Source organism: Pholis gunnellus (assembly GCF_910591455.1).
Source record: "Pholis gunnellus genome assembly, chromosome: 19".
NCBI lineage: Eukaryota > Metazoa > Chordata > Actinopteri > Perciformes > Pholidae > Pholis > Pholis gunnellus.
In genome coordinates, this window is record NC_136546.1 from 11,143,978 (window position 1) to 11,168,737 (window position 24,760).

The 24,760-nt window shown below is 41.8% G+C and overlaps 1 protein-coding gene across 2 annotated transcripts; it reads right to left on the minus strand.

The window, feature by feature from the left end:
• Positions 1–6: 6 nt before the first annotated feature.
• On the minus strand, positions 7–23,647 carry LOC306711422 (uncharacterized protein). 2 transcript variants are annotated; one of them, XM_079180368.1, is made up of 23 exons: positions 21,605–21,733; positions 21,374–21,445; positions 19,707–21,109; positions 15,742–19,207; positions 15,289–15,468; positions 14,562–14,600; positions 14,048–14,166; positions 12,782–12,938; positions 12,428–12,567; positions 10,907–11,033; positions 10,137–10,172; positions 9,308–9,468; positions 8,994–9,117; positions 7,938–8,083; positions 6,600–6,726; positions 5,868–5,897; positions 5,635–5,747; positions 5,027–5,159; positions 4,475–4,614; positions 2,901–3,024; positions 2,368–2,526; positions 1,803–1,965; positions 7–1,216 (listed from the first exon to the last, which is right to left on the minus strand). In XM_079180368.1, the coding sequence occupies exons 2-23, from the start codon at positions 21,419–21,421 to the stop codon at positions 1,128–1,130; spliced, it is 7,224 nt and encodes a 2,407-aa protein (XP_079036494.1). In that variant the 5' UTR covers positions 21,422–21,445; positions 21,605–21,733; the 3' UTR covers positions 7–1,127. The 2 variants fall into 2 exon arrangements, with proteins under 2 accessions (XP_079036494.1, XP_079036495.1); XM_079180369.1 differs by lacking the exons at positions 21,374–21,445; positions 21,605–21,733 and adding an exon at positions 23,362–23,647.
• Between the last annotated feature and the right edge of the window lie 1,113 nt (positions 23,648–24,760).

The window sequence follows — 24,760 nt, forward strand, 5'->3', positions numbered from 1 at the left end:
ATATGGCCGAGCAAAACTAGAGCAAGCAGAGTGCCAAATGAATTGAGCTGTGAGTCGTCTCACCTTTTTAAAAGGCTACTCTTGACAGCAGCAGACTGTTAACCAAAGAGAGTAGAGGTGCTGCTGTTATGCAGCAGACTACAAGCGTGACCTGAGCGTGCCAACTATTGCTATTGTTAAAGCGTATTCCTTCCAGTACTGTCCTGAAGTTTTCACAAGGTGTTTGAGTTATGCAGCATTCCTGTCACGGTGCAGTTAGCATGATTACCAGCCGTGGACTTATAAATGCCATGCAGGTCAGCACCCAGCTGGTACAACCAGGCTTTTTGTAGCTTTCTGATTGCTGCAATCTATCCACTAAGGAGTCTCATAATAAACTTGGAGGGCACTCGGGAGAGCGTAGACCTCCGCCAAGGCCAATCGTCTCCAAATTGAATGGGTTCTTCCTTGGCCCATCCTACATACACTCTTCTGACAGGCAGACATACAGAACCAAACCCAAAACATGGTGGAGGTAAACAAAAATACCCTGGTAAAAAAAGAATGAACCTTTCAATCTGAAGCATTGAGTCTGTACCTTGTTGTAAACCAAGTGCTGCTCAATGTGCTGTACCATGTATTGAACACATTTATTGACAAAAATACATTTATTATTCTGAAAACAAAAGAGTTGTGTGCTATGTAATTTTGATTAAACAAAGAAAAAGAGTCATGAGAAATTGTATTTTTTGCTCCCTCATATTACATGCAGCTTGAAAATAAGGCTAGATATACTATATATACACAACATGACGTTGCATGAAAATATGGAAACGTTTTAACACTGTTTGACATATTTATCAGACGAACAGAATTAATCAATGAAAAGACAAAGAAATAAGCCTTAGGATATATTACTGGTTAAGTGTAAAAGTATTTAAAGTTCAGACTCAGCTCTGGGTAGTAATACATTCTTATGGATTTATTCATAGCTCTCCATGTTGGCCGTCTCATTGGACATTTTTGTAGGTTGTAGGTTGAGCATTTCCAACGATGTACCTCGCCCTTGAGCAGTTGTCTTGCAGCTGCATAACGGAGCCTCTGGTAGAGGTGTTCCTCTGATGGTGAAACTATTAAGGATCCAGTTTTCATATAATCTCCACATCCCACTGTTGTTGGAGTTTATTTGGATCAAGTGGTTTTAGAATCACTTGGTTTTTGTCGTAGTGAGTTCCCCCTGAAACAGAGACATTTTTCTCATTAATCATCCTTTAAAATAAAGATTCTGGGTAAAAGTGTTATTTCTAAAGGGGTGTTTTGTTTACTGAAGCTGGGATGAGTTCATGATCCATAATGTTATATGGTAATGTTAACAATATTTAGTTTTTTCATGTATGTCATGTAAAATATCACAAGTAATATCCACAATACTATGCATCTTAGAGCAGAGGAGGATAGTTTGTACACTAACACGGTTTAGTCCACAAGGTGTCAGTAATTGACAGTGATGGAAACGAAGCCATTAGACATAAACACCCAGTTTTTAATTTAAGTGGAACTCCTTTAAACAAGAGGATACAGGCTTGGTGTGAACATGAGTAACACTAGTAGTCTAATGAGGAATGCATCTTGCATGTAAAACAAACTGGGGGGACAAAGGATTTTTGAAAAGAATGTTAGAATTTCTTTAAGCTAAACATAAAGTGTCAGGAAGTTTGTCGTCATGTAACTAGGAAATACGTCACTGTCATCATGTCTTGTAATATTAAAGACAAATTGTGTTCTTTAAAAGGTACATGTCATGCCACATGTGGATGACTCACCTTTGACTTCCAGGACCAGATCAGAGGTGGGGGTGTAGCGGATAAAACCATTGGGGGTGACGCTCCAGAGATGGTCTTGGTTGTCTGGCTCTGGGGAGAGACCTACGCGGCTTCCTGACATCGTCACGCTACCACTGGGACTCAGGCAGCAGTCCTCCAGCAGCTGGAGACACAGAGAGAGGAGTTCAATGACAACTTATTTATTGTCTATTATACTGTCTATTGTTTAATCGTGGCACCTCACATAGGGATAGACCTTTTACCGGAGCAATGGACCAGTGTTTCGTATGATATGGGAGTTTGTGCTTCTTTAGTTTGAACCTCAGCAGTAGAAGATTGACTGAGGTTATGTTGTAGTACCCAGGTCAGTCTTGAGTCGTGTCCTTTACTTTGGACCTGATCTTAATTCTAATTATTCAGATTAGATTTTGGAATTTATTTTGACATGATTAAAATTGTCTGTGACTGCAGCACTGCTTGTATCCTCTTCTTTATTCAAAGATCGCTCATGACTTATTCATAGCACTGTTCACAGGTCAGCTTTGTATAATGATGGTACCGGTACCTTGCAGTGGAGATGTCCGTTCTGGTAGATCCAGATCTGTTCGAATCCATCAGTCTCCTCTGTTTCTTGGACCCGCATCAGTTTGATCTCATCCAACTCGCCGGTCACCGACATCATGAGCCCCGTCTGTCTGTTCCTTAAGCGGAAGTGTACTCGCTTCTACTCAGAAAACACACAAGACCAATCACATAGACAACAGAGTTCAGAATTCCTTAAAAAGATATACAAAATATGTCAAACTAAGCTATATTCAGCTCCATACAAACAAATCTGACAATATCCAACTTCAAGGTGAGGCATTTTGAAAGTAATAAATAATGTTCTCCACCAAACTCAATAATTACAATGTCAGCTGCTGCAAAGGTCTTAACTGTAACAATGACACAAGTAACTACAATAAGTAGGCTGCTGAGGCTTACAGCGTGTACTGTGCAGCTCTAATTAATGACATTTCAATGTTTTTGGTTGGTGTGCAGATGTTCTAATGCATAGGACTGAGAGCCCTGGGCCTATTGTGGAGAGCGAGGACATACCTGTAAAAGAGGGCGAAGGGATCCAATTTTTTGCCAGCTGCTGATCTTGCGCCAGTCAGGCACTTCACCAGGTTTCAGCAAAATCTGAGGACCCCGATAGTTGATTCCCTCATACAAAACCCACCTAGTGACGAAGAAAGACAATAACACAGTCAATACATGTTCAACAGCTACTAAGCTTTTCTCAGTTCAGTCAAAAATAACTACTGTTTACAACAGTGTTTGCTATATATATAATTTGTTGTTGTAGTTGGGGTGTTTTTTTAATTCATGTATTATTTCTTAATTTCTTAACAGTCTGCATGCACAAGAAAGATAATGCCCTTTTTATATGTTCCTTTCTTTCATTATACTTCCTTCTGTGGATGTTGGTTCATGTAACATCTTGGTATATAAAAAAGTAAAATAAAAATTGTTCTGATCTTATAAACCCAGGCTGTCTCACTTGTGATGCTGGTATGAATAAAGTCTACTTTGACCTATAGCTGTGTCCTCGTCCTCGTCTCTTCCAGGCAGCACTGTGCCAAAAGGTACTCTTCTAAAATGTGCCAAGCTTCACAGCCGTCCAATTTTTCTGTGACACTAAATGTTGCTTTTAACTCGGATCTCAATGGCCCTGTTGTTTGGCTGAGTGCCCGTCTCTCTCTCTCTGCAGTAGGAATGTGCCACTACAGAGACAGTTCTGGCTCACTGTGAGCCCTTTATTTCCTCAGCATTGGTTCACACCGAGAGTCTGAATCTCGCACATCAGCAGCAGATTTCCATCATCACTCCATCTGTCACTGCTGCCACACATAAGATGTGCTGATGCTGCACTCTATGAAACATCATGTCTGAGGCCAAAACATTATTACATTACATTACAGTCATTTAGCAGACGCTTTTATCCAAAGCGACTTGCTATAAGTGTATTCAACATAGGTATTCAAAACTGCTACCTATAACTCCAGGAGGCCGTTTTCACGACCTGGATATCAGACCTGGATAACAGTAAATACTCTTCTTGCAAATGCAAAGGTAACCACTGCCAATTATAAAGACCAAGGCAGTTATTTAAACGGCAAAAACCCAGACGTTGCTTCTTTTATTATCTCCGAATCCTTCATCTCTAAAATTCAAGTACCTTGCTTTGTCTGTTGATATTTCACCTAACTCTTTGAGTTATTGTTGCAGTAGTGGAACACTAAATGGGTATGGTTCGCCACACGCAACGGACTAAGCTTAAAAAAATATTTGACATGTCGACTTGGTAGTTGATCACTTTTTAATTCTGAAGACATTAAAAAGAGATTAAAAAACAACAGGGACGTGGAATAGGAGAATCAACAGGGGGCCCTGAAGGATGGATGAGTGACAAATGAAGGATATTATTCTGTTTTTCATGTTCCTAACAGAGAAAATGGCTTTCACAGCACAGTTCATTCCCCAGTAAAAAAAAAACTAATAAAACACACACACACACACCATGCATTAATTTGCCAAATTCGCACCAAGAGCAGATCTTGGTGACAGCTGAGTAGCTGCTTTATATTCCTACAGAACGAGTTGCCACACAGCATTTGGAATGTACTCACATGCCTCCTTCCACTAGCACAGATTGGACTCTGCTGCAGCCTCCAGCCAGCTGAAGGTTGACTGATCCATCTGTCAGTACCACCCTCTTACCCCACAGACCACACCGCTCGAACAGAGTGATGGATGGCAGTGAAAACTCCTGCCGAACGATAGGTAGAGATGGGTAGAGAGTATATTACAGAATGGAGTGGGCAGAGAGCTGCAGGTAATGCAGGTTGACATTAAAGGGATTCTTGAGGTTTCCCTGGAGACGGGCCACTCGCACACTTTTCTGCTCCCTGAAAATGTTGCTCTTTGTTAACTGTAACAGATACGTTGTCGTCTAAAGAGACACTCATGTTGTAGATCAGCAGAAGTGACTCACTTAACATTTACTTTTTATCATTTGCCTTGCATCGTCTTAAATATGGAGGCCACCTGGTCGGTGAAGTTGTGGGTTGTTTTATTAATACACACATGGAATATATGTATTGATAAGTTTGACTTGTACACTTATACGACATAAAAGGGAATGGGTGTTATAATAATTACAAAGTAGAAAATAAACTTACAAAGCCAACAGTCTGTAGCGACAGGATGGAGGATCTCGCATTGGCACAGCCCATTGCTCTCAGGTCGGGGTAGCTCCCCGCTTCTAACACATACATCCTGCCAGTGAAGTCCGGGCCCTCAAACGCCAGCCAGCTGTAAGCAATTTGCATAAACAGATACACAAACACACACATAATTCCTGATTAATAAGGAAATACGATCAACATTTAAAGCTATTTGTAGGGTATAGGTGTTAATAGTTTTTAATAAGTACATTCATTGAGTATTATACTCGGTTATTCATGCTTATAAGGATGAACAGACTACACATAAGCACAGGACTGCTGCAATATGGGCCATTTGTAAGTAAGTGGAGCAGTTACAGCCTGTAGCAGATCTCGAGTCCCAGAGATACTTTTGTTATATGAGCAATACAATTGAACATGTCAGAAAAAGAATTATATGCAGCTTTAATTGTATCAGATCACCTTTGGGAAATCCCAAACGGCCTATTCCTTCTTTTGCAGGATGGTGCCAAGACTTTCAAGTACATACGATCCAATTTACATCATAGCTCAAAATAGCCGCAGAGTGATATTTTGTCTTTATAGTGTGCAGCATCACTCACCTTCCAGCCAGAACCTTGCATGAGGCCACAGAGACGCCGTCTTTCAGGGAGGCCACACTGTCCTCCAGAGGGACAACAGAGCCTTGAAAACCTGGTTCAGAGAAAATCTGCACCTGGAGCACACACAGCAAGACAATAAGCCTGAGTCATCCACTCTGAGCCTCTCACACACATCAGATAAGACCAACGCTATCTCAGATTAGATGTGTTATTTCCTATTTTCAGTTGCTTACCTTAAACTTGGCTGCATTCTGAAAATCATCCTGAAATGAAACAAAAGCTTAATGAGGGTCATTTACATCCATTGAATCACACACAAAAGTGGCTCATGTGCAGAGGTGGGAAAAACAATAACAAAAAATTACTTCTTTGCTTTATATTTTAAGCTAAATTGTATACTGTATTATTGGCCTTTTCAGAAAAGATTTCATTTTAGTGCATCTAGTCACTTAACTTAAGAGTGTAGATGCAACACTGCGATAGACTTTACATGAAATCTAATAATCTGAAGTAGCTTCATGATGACTCACCATTGTGGTTTAATGTGTTTTCACTTTTAAGTCTTATGACAAGTATTTTCCCCCTGCACAATTCAGGCTTTGCACATGACTCATGCTTGTGTAAATAATGTCCTTCATAAAGGGTTGTCTGTCATCTAAAAGACTCCTGCTCTCTCCCTCCTAATTGTTTGGACTTAGTCACAAGCACGAGTTTTGTGACTGGTCACATGCAATGAAAGCACTTAGCCACAGTGGGACGACCAGGGGGAAGTGAGAATATAGCAAGCATTTCAATATTGCAAAATTGCACTATTATGAATTGTAGAATGCTAAAACTACAATATCTGAAACTAATTGTGAACACACCAGCTGCTGCAGTGAACATAGAATATCACGGTACAATCTGTCTAATAACTGGAGCAAAACATCAAGATTTCATAACTTTGTCTGAGTCATTGCTCTTACCAACACAACAGGCATCGCTGAGGCAACTCTGGGCTGTGGCGACCCCCAGTCCTCTGGGCTTCCATACAGGCCTTTCTCCAGAAGGTAGCACTCACCACAAAAGCCCGGCTCCTCAAACACAACCCAGCTGAGAGAGAAAACAGAAGGACGGGGAGCATAATTACCCTTTTCTTTAGCGCTGACATTTCAGAATAGTGATTTCTACTTTCTAACACGTGCTTAATTATAGAGAAACACTGCTGACAATGAAAACCACAAGAATTCAAGTGTTTTTTTCATTAATCATGTATGTCAAGTCAACAATTCTTGGTCAAAGTCCAAGTTGATAATGGCCTCCCACATGATAGCATCTCCTCAGCTATGTGCTGTATGTACTCTTTTGGCAAATTGGGCATGTCTGGGGTGGCGGTGCGAGTGTGTGTTGTTGTGGGAACAGGGGCCGTGTCTGTCTGGATTTGTGGGCTTGTGTGTGCCACCACACTACAAACAAGTCCCTCTCAGCAATGCTAAAATAACACACTGAGCCAATCAGAGGATCAGAAGGACGGCAGCACAACATGGGCGAGGCTGTGAAATCTAATAACAGTCTAGCAGCACAGCAAGAAAAACCCTTCAACGTTCCAAGAGTCCTGCCTCCTGAAGAAGGGCAAAATGTCACACTCCACATTGTTTACCATTTTGTTAGCCTCGCCCTCGGGTAGCAACGAGCCGCATGTTCTGCATTTCATTATTCTGATTTGAGAAATGAGTCATTCTGATTTGCTTCTGGTTTTGTTTACTTCTGCATTTCTTTTGGCAGCATATTCATAGCATAAAGAAACAGAAATAGAAACAACTAGGGAACACAGCCACTAATTGGACCTCCTACTTTTTAAACAGTATGTACTATAATAATACAGAGAAAAAACTGAGAAAGGGTGTAAAGCAGCATGCTCCAAAACTGATTTACTTTGACAGGAAGTGAGGTGTGGCAGACTAAACATTAGTGAGCAAGGTAATCTGTCTCGACCTGTCAACATGGGCGCGGCCGGCCTCACCGCTACGTAACGAATGGCCATACACCGCACAAGAACTCAATGGGACTATAGCTTGAAGTCATTATCAACTTGAAACAAAGAAATGCTTCTGCACTAGACTGTAACTTATCATCTGTATAAAAATACCTTAAGTCTTGCAGTGTAAAGACAGCTCAGGACTTCCAATAATCAGAGACAGAATTGATGCAATTTGCTTTAGCAGGATAAACAATAGTCCTGCAAATTCTACAACCTTATATTTCCCATTACTGCTCACACAGCAGTGAGAGTTACAGGGAGAAGTATAATGCTTGTCACTTACACGCCACCGATGACATCAATTGACTGCGTCTTCATGCCATAGCCTGTGCCATCCATGTCAATAACAGGCACTGTGAGGTCAATGTTGACTCCCAGCTCACCGAAACCTTTGTCGCTAAACATTTTGAGGTGTGGCGACATGAAATCCTGTAGAATAAAAGCATTTGATGAGCATCACACCAAGAAGATACATAATAAATAAGCATAGTCAAAGTCAATATACTCTATGGTGGTGGTTCTTAACCTTTCTTTTGTAATGTCTGCCGTTGGAAGTAGAAATTAGTAACAAAATAAGTTAAACATTCAAAATAATATCATTAAAAGCATGCACTGCACGTTTCCTTTTGCTAATGACACATTCAAGATAAATAGAGCTCAAACTAATTGAGCTCTCAGATACAAAGAGTCAAATCTGCCACCACTGAAAGTGTCATATTTGCTTGATGAGCATTACTTATAATAATCATAATATGTTCATTTAACACATGTTGTTTTGCAGTCTGAATAAATCTAAATAATCTGGATCTTGACAGCCTTGCCAGTGTGAAAGAGTTTCTTATTTTTGCCCACATGAATCACATTCATTTAACTCAATTAATTATTGGGTCATCCAAGTCAGCAGTGCCAGCTGCTGATAATGTGAAGTTTATACCGTTACCACAGCTTCATCAAAAACAAACTTAATTGCATTTTATTTACATTTGTTCACACTGGATTTTTTCATGAATCAATTCTCCGATAAAAACGTTGTGCATTTAATTAAATTGGTATTTAATAGAGGTCTCCCTGCTCTCTTACCTTGTCAATAGTGTGAGTTTATGGAAAGTTTTGGTCTGAATACATTTACATGAATTTTACATTCTGACAAGAAGGAACTTTTTTTGGAGGGAAAACAGAATCCTTTCCATTTTTGAGCTACATCTGACCGTCACAAACCAATGTTGGTCGAACCATTATTTAAACAATAGACCAGATTTTTTCGTCACATAGAGATGCATTGTCCGTTAATTTTGGTCACACAAAGGTGTATAGTGAGCTAGCCCAGTATGGTACTCACAGCCAGGATTGGTCGCAGTGACCGGAACTGGTCTGAGCCTCCCCAGTCGCTACAGTCCAGGTACTCTCCTTCCTCCAGGATGTACTGCTGGCCCTCAAACCCGGGCTCGCTGTAGCCAAGCCAGCTGGAAGGAAAGAAGTGCACGCACGTTGCTGGTTAGAGCTGTATTTGTTGATCGTTACTACATCACATAACCTCATAATCACCTTCTGGCAGCAAAGTTAGTCCTGAATAAACTTTGCCACACGTCAAGAATACCAATTAACTTGATCCTGTGTAAGCACAGAGAATGAACTATGCAGAATACAACTCACAGTCCTCCAAAGATCTTTAAAGAACCCACAGACTTCAGTTTTCTCAAGTCTACGTTTGCTTCATCAGTAGCAGTGTCTCCTTCACTTTCACCAAAGCTGAAAACGTCACTGTCGATTTCCAAACAGGAGCCCTCAAGGCCAGGCTTCTCATACACCACGGCCTGAAATAGAGAAAGAACAAGGCTTATAATAAACTGGCTCTTTTTTTCTGTTTTTGTTCAAATGCACTTAATTGAGTTCTTTTGTATGACATATGATCCAGGATAGCTGTTCACATAATACTTTTAGGGAAGACTAACTGGCATTATAATCTTCTAGTGACCTTTATTAGTTTATCTGTCTTGTTTTTATGTCACCTAGAGGTTTTGTTTTCTGGGTATTCCGTGTTATGTTTTTCCTTCCTCGTGTTATTCATTTATGTTTAGTCTGCTTCCTGTTTTATTTTGTAGGTTCACTCCTCGTGTGTCATGTTTTGTTTTACTTCCTGCGCTTGTCTTTTTTTGTCCTGTTTTAACCACACCTGTGCTCATTATTAAATTAGATTCTAGTGCATTTAGTCTGTTTGTTCTCCCTGTTTCAGTGTCAATTCTTCATCTCTTCTTGTGTGATGTAGTCCAGCCTGATTAGTGTAGTTATTTTCCCAGTGTTTTACTGCACCTGGTTGTACTTTGGATTTACATTTGTTGCCTGCCTGTTTTTGGACTGCGTCCCGTACATTTCTTTTTTCATCATTAAATAAATGAACAACACCTGCTGCCTCCCATTGTGACAATTAAGCATTCATAGAACATGCAAGTGAAGTAAATTGCAGAAAGTATGTCAGTCCTACCTTGACTTCATTGGGGTTCTCCACTTTGAAACCACCCTAAAACAGAAACATCATCATCAACAACCTTTTTCTTCTGTAATTAAATGTATACTGTGAAAAACTAATACTCAAAAGGTTCTATTTTCTTTAAAACTCTGTCATTCATGTAAAACAGTGACAGGGAGTAAAATAAAGTAATAGAATACAATACAATTGTATCACATTAATTGAACATGTGCAAACACAGTCAGTAGTAGCAGCTTCATGAGGCTAACTTTAACTTTTAATTTCAGCATGCTATCATGATCACAATACCTGCTAAACATCAATAATGTTTATGGTGTTCACAATCTAAGTTTTGAAGGTTAGCAAGCCAACATGTGTTAATGAGCAGCAAACACAAAGTACAGCTGAGGCTGATGGGAATGTCATTAATTTTGCAGGTATTTGATCATAAACCAAAGTATTGGACAAATTCAAATTCTGACCCGATGATGTCACTAGATGAAAAGTCAGGGGACCTTCAAAGTTATGATAATTCATCCTGAGGGAGACATGAATATGCGTATCGCATATGGCAGTGTTGGTACATGGCAATGTACCAACACTAAGTATGGCAATGTTGGTACAAACTTTCATGGCAATCCATCCAACATTTGTTGAGATATTTCAGTCGGAACCAAAGTGGTGGGCCGACGAGCAATTTCATTTCAAATTAACATATGGCAAATTAACATATCCCATCCCCTTTCCTCTGCAGTGTACATGAGATGTTGCACAGAAAAACAAACCATTTTAAGTGGTCTAAGAGATCCAACAAAGGGTGATGGGAAGCCCCAGGTCTCAGGAAAAGGGTACTCTCCCGTCTCCAGAACAGCTATCATGCCTTGGAACCCCGGGTCACTGAACACCAGCCACCTGAAGTAAAGAGGGACACACACATTGCATGTTTGAGTATTAAGTCAAAAGGTCCCTCCACATTATGCTTTTTGGTTGTTTTAAAAGCATAAAGTGATGACCTTGCATGGCGTGTTGCTTTTATGAAAGACATAATTGTTATGAAGAGAACAAACTCACAGTTTTCCCGCAGCTACAGGTATGACTGGCTTGGTACATTATGTATTGTTAGATCAGGGCAGTGTTTTAATTAGGTATGTTATACTTATGTCAAACATGAGTCATCCAACTCCAGCAGAAAACGAAAGCTATTTCTTTAAGAATAAGATATGTTGGGAGTGGCACGCTTCAGTTCAAAGCATTCTTCTTTTTGGTGGGCAGCCTTTGTCGGCAAATGCCCCAACCTCTGGCATTTTGATCCATCATGTAGTGAAAACGCAATGCTCTACCAATCACCACATGCTTGTCAACTGAAAAGCTCAGTCAGGGCTGAGGAAGTGATTCCAAGAACTGATGCCAACCTTATGGCGCTGAAAGATCCATATTAATAAAAGCCAATGAGTCTGTTTGGTCAGTAAACTCAATTGAGCATAGGTGCATGTTACAATAAATGTGTTGAACAAAAGACTACTTCTGCTAAACAGTTGCTCCACTTGTCACAGAGCAAACAGTGTGGGGGGGGGGTCTGAAGATGAGATGAGGAGAAATGTTGAAACAATCTAAAAAATGTCAGGTTTCTACCAATCGACAAAAATAGATGTGTGGAAAAAAAACATCTAACTGTCATTAACTTCCTCATGGGCAGGGCACAAAATGTCCTCGATGCCGACTCCTCTCTACCTTTTGCCAAATTCTACCCACACCTTTGTCTGGTTCCATCGAATTCGTCTCCACCTCTTCACATTACGAGTGCTCCCACACCCACTCTCTCTATTTCCTAACATGCAACAGCAGGACAGACATTCCTAAAAAGTCACGACAAATCAACGAGTGAGAGTCAAACCAAAGAAAAATGTAAACCCCGAGGAACGTAGTAATTATTATTATCTCTCAGCTTTCAAAGCCAGACATCGCAAGCATGCCATTATAAAGATAGCTTTACATTTCTGCTGGATCTGACTGCCAGTCATTAGTAATATAAACAACACTGCAGAGCGCTGGGTTTTTCTCATTGGCTGCACTTTATGCTTTGCTGCTACAAAGCAATCACACTCGTTCTTCGTTCTTTAGTGCCTAAATGTATCGCATTTCAAGTCAAATCAGATAACTCCCTGTCTACCAATCTGATCAATCACAATAAATAGAAGTGTCTTGCTAAATATTAGATTACGTCGGCTTGTTACTGTCTCACACACTTTACCAGAGGTCAATTGCAAAGATCTGAATGATTGTTTTGCTTTAACAGCCACACTTACACCCCCGAGTGCACTTGGATGGAAGCAGTGCTCAGTGGGATGCCAAACGAGCCTGTCTCTATGGTGTCATCGTGATAAGGTGTTACTCTGCCGAGGCCCTTTGGTTCAGTAAACAGATCAATGCGGGGGAGGCTGTAATCCTACAGAGACGGGGAAACAAACACAGTAATTAACAGCAGTGGCCCATAGTTCTTAAATCATTCCTTTGCAATACAACCAAGGAGTCTGGACTAAATATCAAAGCAATATCACATACTAGCTTTGTTTCAGAGGGCCATATAGGGTGAAAGTGTTGTAGATATTGAAACACTGAAGGCCCAATGGGGTGGAAGTATATATATCCAATGCACTCACCCAGACAACAAGTCGAATTGAGCCAATCAGCATTGGTGGGTTGTTCTGTGGTTCTGTCTCTGGCCCTGGCTCTGCCCACATATTTGCCAATTCAATGCCTCCCTCCTCCAAGGCGATGGAGCGTCCCTGGAAGTCAGGCTTCTCGTAGATCACCCAGCTGTAGTGAAAACAAAAATCAGATAATCATGTGTTGGAAAGAAAAAGGAAAGACCAGACTAATGTATCTGGTAAAAATGTGCAAAGCAAACCATGAACATTTTAAAATACACATGCTTTCTTGCCATAAGTTGGATGAGAAGATGAACACCGCTCTCCTATGTGTTCCATAAATATAAGGCTACAGCCACAGCAACCACCACTATTTTAGGTTAGAATAAAGACGGAAAACAAGAGGAAACAGCTAGCCTTACTCTGTTCAAAGGTAAAAAAAACACTTTCTAACCAGCATCTCTAAGGCTCACTGATTACCACGTTAGTGTAAACATGTCAATTCTTGGCCGGGCACAGTCATTTCCTGAGGTCTCTGGTGGTTGCCTGGCAACCACAACACATAATTCCCCTAAACGGAACCATGTCAATTTTACACTTTGATTTTTATACTGATTCAACTAACACGATATGTTTGGTTAATTCGTTACCTTTAGAGGTGCTGATAGGTGGATTACCTTACAGAGCCAGGCTAGCTGCCATGTCGGTCGTTATCTAATGACCACATAATTATAAGGGCGTAGTGCAAGTATATAGTTATGCAAGAAAGCATTTAACTATCCCTTTTGTTTTTTGGGGGAGAGCCACATAGAGATGGAACAGGCACGCACATGAGCATGTGATCCAAATTCCTGCCAATGATTGCACACAATTCCACTGTTCTGAAGGTAACACATCAAGAAACACAGCAATGCTCCAGCAAAGACAGAGAGCAAGAAGATGTGTGTAAAACATAATGTTTTACACAAAGTAAATTCATTCAACACATTGCCAGGCCGAAAGGGTAATGCATAATGTTTTCTGGTGAGTAACACTGAATGTAAAAAGAAACTTTGTTTGTTTACAAGTAAACACCAAGGGACACTTTAAGTAAAAAGAGAGTGGATATATAATTGTATGTTAGAACTCCCAATGTTGCTATTCCATTAAAAGCAAATGAGACATTCAGGGTCCTTAACAGGCCACACTGGCATCCCAAAACCACTCAACACTTATTATATTTCAGTGCACATTTTTTTTTTCATCATCTAAAAGTTCCGGTTGAATGTAGCTACTAACCATCCTCTAACAACCTTCACAGATATGAGAGGCGAGAGCTGCAGAGAAGTTGCATCTGCTACATCCCTGTAAATCTCATGCGCCTCGCCACTGAACTGAGGTTTTTCAAACAACACCATCTGTGGAGACATGAAAGATAGTGTAAAAAAGAAATCGTGATTCACACAGCACTGACAAAGACCTAAGAGCAAGAGATCTTTCCATGCAGTGGTTTTTGTTTTGTTTAGTCATAACAGAGGATCCCTAGCACAGCTAAAGCTAGAAGTAGACTGAGTTAAAGCAGTGCTACCGATGAAGTTCTACACTATTTGCACTGCGTTGGCAGCGCTGAACTCTAAGACTATAATCACATCCAGCTGAGCATTTGCACTAGACTGTTTTTTTTAAATACTTTGTTTACCCCCAAGAACACCATATGAAAAGCAGATGTTTTCACAGAACAGAGAGCTGTCTGTTCAGATTCCTCTCTCCATCTTGTTTCTATTGTAAGTGGGCAAAGCAGTGCCTACTGTACCTTTCCAGGGCGCTTGTGAAATCCTTTGGCAGTTATTATCTGGAATGCAAAAACACATCATTTTCAAGACCACAGACCATTGCAAACATCAATAAAATGCAAGCAAAGCGCATCTGCATTTGTTTGAGCTGCAGCTCTGAGCCCGTTGAATGTGTTGACCTTTCAGTTTACTCCCAGGGACACAGTGGGTCCATGGAGACAGCACTGTTTTTAATTTGTATTCATGTACCACACTGGAAAGTATACCCAGTAGGAAAAGGTGTTGCGAGTTTGGAAGCAAAAGAAAAACTGATGATGCTATGCTCAAATAGTAAGTTTATTTGAGGCTAGCCTTTCTTCAGAACACGTCCTAAGAAGTTATTTGGCAATGATTAGGACATTATGTAAAATGTATAATAAAGCATAACAAGAATGATCACAAGTTGCAGCCCTAAATCATTTTTTAGGGACTAGCAAGACAAAAGATCCACTGTTTTGTGAATTGAGAAGCTTCTGTACTAATGATGATACCAGAATGCAAATAGAGTAAAAAAGAAAAAAAGAAAAAAAATAGCATAGTGGAATTTTCCATTAAAAGCCGTAGTGCAGCTCTAAGGGAAATGAAGGACATAAAGAGTTTCTAACCCACCCCCCCCCCAGTGCAGCAAGCAGTCTAAAAATATGCAGCTATAATTTGTAATACTAAACTATTAGGAACCTTTTAATAGTATGAATGCCGCACACTTACATTATTACTTAGTATTGCCTGTGGCAGAGCCAGAGGCTGCTTAAGCTCAAGGAGTGTAGGATGTGTGATTGGAGGAATCTCAGGAAAACATGGAGGCACAGCATCAGGAAGCACTCGACCTGGTTCTACAGCCAGGTCTGCTTCTCCTCCGGAGGCTGGAGTTGTCATTTTCCCAATAATCTGATGCACAATGCACAAATCAAAAACTATTAGGTATGCATGAAGGTTATTCTTGTGCTTCTCTACTAGAAAAAAAGTACCGCAAAGATGTTTTTTCTTATTTAGAGATATGCTTAAACAGAGCACTTTCTTCTATGAGTATGCTACTATTACTTTTTCTACTTCCACTTGTGTTTGCAAGCAGTACTATGTTGCCTGTGGAATCTCTGTTTTATGAGGACAACTTTAACATTCGTACACTTTTTAGTTGGTGAAAATATGAGAAAAACTGACCTCAGTTCTGACTTGCTCCTGTCCTTGTATGCTGTGCTCTGGTTTTGCTGGTTCTTGGGGGAGGTACTTCTCCAAATAGTCCGGCAGCTTGATGTCGTTAAAGGAGGGAAGTGGAAGGCCTGAGTCACTGACCACAGCCTCTGCAGCCTGGGCTTCCTCTCTGTGGCTCAGGGCCAGTGTGTCTTTGAGTGGATTTGTGGCAGTTGGGCTTGGCGGGGGTGGCTGGAATACAGATGGAGGGCTTAGCTGGGGGGCTTCACTAGGCGACACATCCCCAGAGAGGGTGCCCTCTGCCTGCGTTTGAACTTCATTTCTCTTCTCTCTGAAGATGGAGGAGGAGAGGCTGCTGAGTACACAGCTCCCCTCCAAGCGAGACTTCACCTTGATCTGGTCATTTCTCTCTTCCTTGACATCCTCCTCATCTTTGACAGCGGTGTTGTCCCTGTGGCGAGAGTGAGGGCCCAGTATACTGAGCAGCATGCTCCTGTCTGACAAACTAGCCCTGGCAGGCTTCTGGCCGGATTTTGTCTCCTTGTTCTGGTACTTAGAAATTAAGAGGCTCGGGCTTTTGTCTATACCGAACTGATCCTTCTTCCTCAAGCCAAACTTAAACTCCTCTGGGTCAAACGTCTTCTCAAAGCGGGCCTCTCTGATGGCAGGCATGGCAAATGGCGGCTGAGGATGCCGGAGTTGGTTGTGTTTACGTGGCGGGAGGGAGAACGGTGCACAAAGCTTCTTGATTTTCTCAACGAAATCATCATCATCTAGCTCAGTGTCCAGAAGATTGTTCTCACTTCCAAAAGAGCTCAGTTTGGGCACCGAGACTTTGAGCTTTCGTTTGGGAAAGTCCACATCCAGCCAGCTTGAAGGAGCATCTTGCCCTGTTTCAGAATCGTCTTTGCTTCGTCCATGTGGGAAATGGAGCTTCTTCATGGTTGAACGCTGGGTTGTGTCTGGGATCGGCTTATTAGTTTGCGGGGAAGAGGGTGATTTTGGAGTTTGACTTGGTTTGTTCTTGACCGGTTCCTTTTTGATTGTGTGGAGTTGTGAATTTGGGGAAATATCACCATTAGCAACAGGTTCATCCTTTGGTGAATGGAATGTTTTCTCAGCTGTCTTCTCCACCACATCAACTGTGGAGTTGGAAGCAGTGCCATCAGCTATTTTCTTTGCGCCCTTGGGTGAAGTGATATCACTTGTACTCACTGTATTTTTTGATTCCTCACACTGTCGGGAACTAGGAGCTAGTTTCGTTATATCTCCTGAGACCGGAGAGGGCACTGATTTGACAGTTGAACTCTTTGCCCCATCATCCTGCCTTGCTACATCGCTGCTCAAAGATTTCGAGACAGAAAAAGGCAAAGACTTTTTATCAGATGATTCCTTCTCTGACATATTATCAGTCTGTGCAGTTATCAGCGCTGGAGTACCATCAGCGGCTTTTATAGTCACTTTCTCAGCTGCTGTAGTTGCTTTGGTAATTGATTTTGAGCTGGAGAACTGAGCATCATTAGCTCCGTTTGCACATGAGTCATCTGGTGAATTCTCTGTTTTTTCCACGGACACAGAATGAGGCTGTGGTTTTGCTGCTACCACCACTGGCTCTGTCTCTGTTCCAGGGCTTTCTGTAGACTTTGTTTGCAACTCAGAAGGCACAGTTGCTGTATTTTCTCCTTTTGGCGACCCTTTCGCAGTCTTGGTCACACTCGCAGCCTCATTAGTTTGGGTGACGGCACAAACAGCAGCCTTTTCTGGATGTGTAGTCTTTGTGTGTCTGACGCCTTGTTTTTGAGCAGTCAGATCTACTGATGTACTGTTACTTTCTGAGGACCGAGCGGCTGGTTCTGGTTTGTTTGTTTCTGGTTTTTTTATGACTTTACCCGGCTGTGTCTCATCTTTTCTTTCAGAATTTTTTCTTTCATCATCCCTCGCAGTACTCCCCTCTATCCCTGAGATACCTTGTCTGCTTTCTGAAACCTTGGCCTTTGTGGTGTTTTTATCTGAACGCAGGAGCTGCTGTGCTTTGTCTTTGTTTTTCTTCTCAGTCTGATTTGTTTTTTCGCCCTCCACCTTTTCCAATATCCCCACATCTTTACTCTCAGCCGGATTTATTAGTTCTATGTCCTTGTTTGGCCGTTTTGGTGTTTGCACTGTGTCTTTCTTATTTGGCTTGGTAGGTTCAGATTGCACTGACAATTCTTTAACTATTTTCCGCTGTTCAGCAGGTGGCTCTTGCTCCATCGAACCAGTCTTCTCAATAGGTTGTTCAACTGCCGGTGAGGGGGAGGAGGCTGAAGTTTCTTTGCTGTCCTTGGAGGCCTTTTCTCTCCTCTGTGTGAATAAGAGGCCATGTCCCCCTGCCTTTTTCTCCTTTTGGGGTAAAATAATGGGATCCTTGTCAACAGGCGCCTTAGTTCCACTGCTACAAGCAGCAGTATCAGGTTCATCTTTGTTGACAGATGGTTCAGGCATTCCCTCCTGTCTGTTCACCGGTTTGTCTATATTCTCCTTTTTAAAAGAAGAATCCAACTGTTTCTTCTCTTTTCCTAACACCTCTGGCTCCTTCTTAAATGCTTTCTGTCTGGTATCTGTATTTCCTCGGTCTTTATCAGATGGTAATGAGACTTTCTCTGGGAGTAGTTTGGAGGCAGAAGCAGCCTCATCCACCTGTTGTTGTTTCATAGCAGTGAGCTCTGGCTTACTTATGGAGCGATCCAGTTTGTTTTCACTATTTGGGCTGATGGGACTGGTTGGTTCCCTACCTTTTCTTCTTTTAGGGCGGGAGCCTGTTCTGCTAGGGACTTTGGAGCTAATGCTATCGGTCAGCTCTGCAGAACCACCCGGCCCTTTAGCTGGAACATTTGTTTCAACACTGTTGGGTTTCGTACCCTGATCTGCTGTTTTCCAGGCCACTGTGTTGTTGGAGTCTGTTGGTTGTTCTTTAGGAATGGACATCTTTACCCCTACAGTGGTGGTATCTTGTCCATCTGGTTTTATTGTTATCTCTGACTTTGCTTGCTGTATCTGCATTTCAGTATCCAGTTTATCCTGATTGTCTAGTTCTGATGACTTTGATGCAGCAACTACAACAGATGAGGTGGCTTTTTGAGACATTCCTGTCATGTCTGGCTTTTGAAGCAGCGCTGGCTTGTCCTTTGTTTTAGATGCCTCTGTGTAGTTCCTTGTTCGCTCCTTGATCGTCACCGGCTTCTCCTCAACGAGTGATGCAGAGCTGGGCCTGGCTGTGCCGTCAGGTTCAGCTGATCTTGACCTGTTTTCTGTCAACTCTAAATCTGTTTTCACCCTCTCCGTGACTTTCCTGGCTGGAGAGACATCAGCACTCCTCGGACTTTGGAAGGTCCGCTTGTTGACACATGCTGCCGGCCGCTCAAAGAGGCTGATTTTATCCGCAATGCGGCCAACGACTGGCTTAGACTCCTCATCAATTTTCTTCAGCTTGTGTATTCTGTGTATGATAAGAGGTTAAGGTTAGATTCAAGCATACACTTTATATTTTGCTACATTTTAAACGTTTAAAGTTGATTTTGACTAATGTTTTAAACTTGCACAACTACCTAATTGTGCATCCAGTTGTCTGCCACAGACTAATGTTGTGACGTATTCATTTAAATTTTATTTTTCCATCTGGTCTCTACTTTACAGAAACAATCTTGAAGTACAGGGTTGCACTTTGTGTTATGACTCACACCATTGTTCAACTCACAGCACATTCTTTTGACAGCAATGTTATGTTAGGCAAACAGGTAGGTTAAAATGTCTGTAATGAGGTACACTCCTTGTAACATTTACTCCTAACAAATGGGACATTTCGAGTGAATGTTATTGGAAAACCTTTCAATCTACATTACAGCTTATGGAAATTTGATGATTCATTGTTTCATTCATTCAGAAATCACAAACCGCCATGTCTATATTGAACCAGTCACATAAAGGTGAAGACTTACCTGGCATCGATCTCTGTTTTGGACTTATCCTTTACTTCATCTGTGTAATTCTTTAACGTTGCTTTAAGTTCCTGGGTGTCTCCAGCTGGACTTTGCTTTGGATTCAAAGGGACATTCTTTGTAAAAAGCTTCACCTCACTTCGAGAAACCTTCAGACTCCTGCGTTTGGACTCTGGTGTCTCTGTCTTCCGTTCTACTTTGTAAAAACTGTCGTCCTCCATGTTTGCGTCCTCATCAACCACACATGCCAGAGTGGCTGCGAAGACTGAGTTTGATTCCTGGACGTTGTCCAACTGCTTGGCTGTATCGGGACAGGAAGTCTTATTCTCTGCTCCTTCAGGTGAAGCCTGAGAGGTGGAGTTGTCCTTGGAGGAGGGGTTTACAGATGACTCTCCCATGTGAGTCTTTGGACTTTTGCCCTGAGCATTGGTCACTGAGTTATCTGATGGAGGGATTCCCTCTGGGACAGGTTGGGCGCTGGGAGGCATTTTCTCCTGGGAGCTGTTCCCTTCATCTCCCTGAGAGTTTTTCCTGACTTTCCTTCTGGCTGCGTTTTTACGCCCCATGCTGTCAGCCTCTGTTTCTCCTTCAGGATCTGACTGTGACTCTTTGTGTGATTTCAGTGACACCCCCACTAGGGCACTGTAATAACTCTGTGCCCCAACAGCAGGACTCGCATTTGTCCTTTCGTTCTCTGCACTTGTTAAACTTGAGCTCAAATCAAAATTTGGTGATGACTTTGCTTTGCTGAGGACCTTTAGGTTCTTTTTTGTGACTTGCACAATATCCTGTCCAGCACAGGTGTTCTGGTCGCAGTGAATCACGCTGGTCTCCTCCAGGTACACCTGGAGCCTCCTGCCTGCCTGTGCTTGTCTCTGGGCTTGAGGCTGAGCGTGGGCCCGGTCAGATTCCCATACCACACCCTGCTCAGAAGAGGAAGAGAGATGTGTCAGCTGACTGGCATTTGTCTCAGGATTCCCGCTCGCTAAAGTGCCGTTGCTGCTCTCCTCCCTCTCCTTGCCCTGCCCGACTCTCTTCTTCCTGCACTCTACAAACTCCTCCTTCTTTAGACCTCCTCCTGCTGTTTCACTGCTGCTCACAACAGGGCCGCCTCTGTGGGCAGACTGCGTGGCGTCCCCCTCTTCACAGGGGAAAATGTCTCTGGAGAGACGGAATGGATTGGGATTGGAGCTCTGGTCCTTCTCCTCCTCCCCCTCTTGTGTCCTTGCCCGGAGTCTCACAGATTCCTCACTCTCCTGTTCTCCCTCTGACTTAAGAGCCTGATCGCTCGTCGGGGAGGCATTTTCAGTAGGACTCTTTGGACCCGTTCCTTTCCATGGAGAGAGCCAGCTCCCGATACGACCCAAGACCCCAGTGCTCTGTTGCTCCTCAGGGCTCTGGGACTAAATCAAAGCAGAGAATAACTCACATTAATGTCTCCATGTGCAGCGGCAGTTAACAAGCATGCATATTTTCAGTGAACATATAAAACTTTAGGTGAGCTGACAGCAGTTACACGTGGTAGTTAGCAAATATAATAACTTGCCAATGAACAAAGGAAATGGGAGTGCAGGCTTAAATAAGTAGAGGTTTGTTCATAGACATTTTTACATGCATCTCTCAGCATAGCAAATACATGCAGGAGTTCTTATAACCTGTAAGCTTACCGTAGAAAATACCATATCATTCAGATTCTTTATGTAGGATGTGAACATGATTTTGGTTTAGAACAAAAACTCCTAAAGAGCATAAAACAAAGACAAAATCATTCCCCCAGGAGCAGTGTGTAAAAGCAGAACATTATCAGAAAAAAAATAGATTCTGCCTTAGCAAAGTGGTAGATCCATCCTTAACTCTCTGAGCAAGTCCTTTTGGCATTAGTTTTAAGTTCAACTCACCCTTAATTAGACACAGAAGAAAACTTCCCGGCCCTATCAAAAATGTAAACCGTTGTCAGTTTGTACTAAATAGCTCCGCACTAGATGTTTGTCTAACTGATTAACATGTTGTGTTTAGTCCTCCTTGCATTCACAACTGGGCAGACTGTTGCCTCGCAGATACAGTGCGGGGGCTGTGGGAGTTCTGCCCCTCCAGCGGCGCACACCAGCCCGGTGATGAAAAACGTTGCCTTCACGTGCTCCTCGTAATCTTCTGACACGAGTGTAACTATGAACCTGACCGCGGTTAGAGTTTGTTGAAATCTGAATAGACTGGTTTTATGGTATAACTGGCTGCAATCCTATCGTCCCAACAACTCCTAACCAGTCACATTAAAATCACTGAGATACGCAGTGGTGGAATGTAACTTGTACTTAATAAGTACAGTGTCAAGTGTAATTTTGATATACTCTGTTCAACTGTCATTTTTGTCACAACATCAGGGGGATATTGTTTGTCTTGTCTATCCTTTCAATATCAAATAGTTGTTTTTTTTATAATAAATGCTTTAAGTTCGGAATCGGCACACATTATAAAGCCATCTCCTAACTTCTGAAAAACATATATATTGTTTGAAAGACAAGAAGAGGTACTTCATTCATTTAATATAATAGATTAGTATAAATTAGATGAATAATTCTATTTTTTACCACAGAATGCTCAACACGGATGACAGAAACACATGTTGATGTATTGCAGCTTTGCACCTCAAGTATCAAAGTATCACTTGGCTGTCAAATATGTGAGAGACTTGCTAGACCTCGGTGAGCTAAGTGAGACCAAATTTCATCTTGTAGCAAAGACCAAGACAAGTTGGCTAATAAAGTAGAAACATATGGAACTTGAGTTTAAGTAAACAAAAGCAGCATTAGAACTCTCCAAAGTGGACCCATTGTGTCTACATAAACATGCTTGAACATTACCGTCTGTAAATAGATGCAATAACTCTGGTTTATCAGACTAAAGTGCCACTGCTGTCCTATAGCTTTGCTGAAGCAGTCCAGGGCAATGTTGGGCGCTGAACTCAAAATTCCTACATGTATCGTAGCAATTGAAGGCGGCGAGAGGCAGTGTTTAAAAAAAACTTTTCCAGCGGAAATGACGCACTGACTGTGTGGCTTTCAGGGCCTGTTGAATTCGGTTTTTGGCTCTCCAAACGTGCGCGCTCTTGTTTCATTTGGCGGGCAGCTCAACTCAGTGTTTCCATGCTGCTTAGTCGAGGAATTTAACCCTTTATGTACTTTTTGTGCAGGTTTATTGTTTTTATCTCGACTTTTACATTTTTAATCAAATAAAGCAATCGTTACATGATAAAAGTTTTAATTAAGGCCTACTTTTTTTTCTCTTTCCAATGTGTCACATAACCCAGATTGCCTTCAGGTGTGGGAGTGGCTCTGGTAATTATTGTATTGAAAAAGGGTCATTATTTTAGACATTTAACGGTCCTGTTATTCCAGGTCGTTAATGTTTTCATAACACCTATATTACTAGGTATATCCTGAACAGTGTTGACATATGGAATTATTGTTACAGAGATACAAGTTCGCTCAATCTGATTTGATAAGCACGTTGACAGACGCAATCCTGGTGGAGGTCTAACAGGTTTCTCCCTAATACCAAAACAAACAATGGAACTATACTCTATAGACCGAAAAGCCCACGAGTCCTCGGTTCACTTCTTTACAAACATGTGCAGAGACAGACAGTGAGCTCTTACCATGGTTAGTGTTTATCTTGCCTTCGTGCTTGTTTCGGGAACAAACCGGTCAAATGCAGCCCGCTGCAAAAGCCCTCAAACAGAAGGAAGCCTGTCAGTGGTCCGCCGCCTCTGTGAGGTCCCTGCTCAGTCTGTACGCAATTAATATTTAATAGCGTAGCCTTCGTTTTAAAATGAGAACATATAAAGTCTCACTCTCGGAGTATCCTACGCCAGAGATGGCATTGTGAATGCAGCTCTAGAAGTGTTATTTCTTCTTTTTTTTCTCCCACGGTTAATGAAGACTGGCTCGGGTGGAATCTGCCCGGGCCAGGTAACACACCCCGAGGCTTTGAGCACCGTGACACAGCGATGGCGGTTTATTATGCAACTTCGTCAAGGCTGCACACAAATAGGTAACTGTGACTTTCACAGGGCTGTTCCCATATAGACACGGGGCAGTCTATGGCCAGCCATTTTTCACTTAATTAAAGACTACATCTTTTTACTGGTTGTTTTTATCTAATTAAACTGTAAATATAATCACGAGTCTGATGGATTCTCTATCATTTTATTGTTATTTTTGGCCTCTCAGAATCACCTGCATGACCTTCATCTGGCCCAAGATCACTTTCAAATACAATGGCTATTCCTACACCCCAAAACTTTATATTCACACACACACACACACACACACACACACACACACACACACACACACACACACACACACACAAACATTATGCACGCTGAACACACCTCTACACATTCACATGCAAATATATTCTCTCTTTGTGTTTCCCTTGTTCTGCCGTTCCCATGATTTATTAACGTGCTACAGAAGCTGAAACCTGTCTCACTGTACGCCCCATGAAAAATTCACACATCGCCTTGTTTTTTTCTCATAGCAAACTGCATGATGGTGGTTGACAATTCGCAGGCTTGTATCTCCATGTGAAATCTGTTCAGACAGATCATTTGTTATGTGGGGAAAGAAAATTTGTGGGTTTTTTAAAATCTTTTTTTATTCTATGCATTTCCACGAGAACAAGTGTTGGCGTATCAAACGGTGCCAATGTTCGGAGGCAAATGAGAATGAAGCCACTTATAAAAATGATCACTCAGAAGAATGGAAGTCTAGTTTTTCTGGTTTGAAGCTAATCAAACAAGCAGTTGTTGAAAAAATACAGACGTGAAGAAACACTAAATGCACCATTCCATGGCTCCTCCCCTCTGCTGACTCAAATAATTGACCCGGATTAACCCTAGAGCTTGTTATACACTGAGAATACACATGTGTGGGGGCTTAGTCACACATTCTACTTTAAATCAACTTTTATTGACTCCATTTATAGTATGCAGTGTAATACGAGGTTGTATAGTTTTTCTTTTTTTTTGAGCCATTGGTTCACCCAGGGAT

Coding starts and splice junctions, on each gene's coding strand:
- LOC306711422 (XM_079180368.1), bottom strand. CDS start 21,421: ATGTTCACATCCTACATAAAGAATCTGAATGATATGGTATTTTCTACG. Junction 9,469..10,136: donor AGAACCCCAATGAAGTCAAG/GTAGGACTGACA, acceptor TCTCTATTTCAG/GCCGTGGTGTATGAGAAGCC. Junction 9,118..9,307: donor TTAAAGATCTTTGGAGGACT/GTGAGTTGTATT, acceptor CTTTCCTTCCAG/CTGGCTTGGCTACAGCGAGC.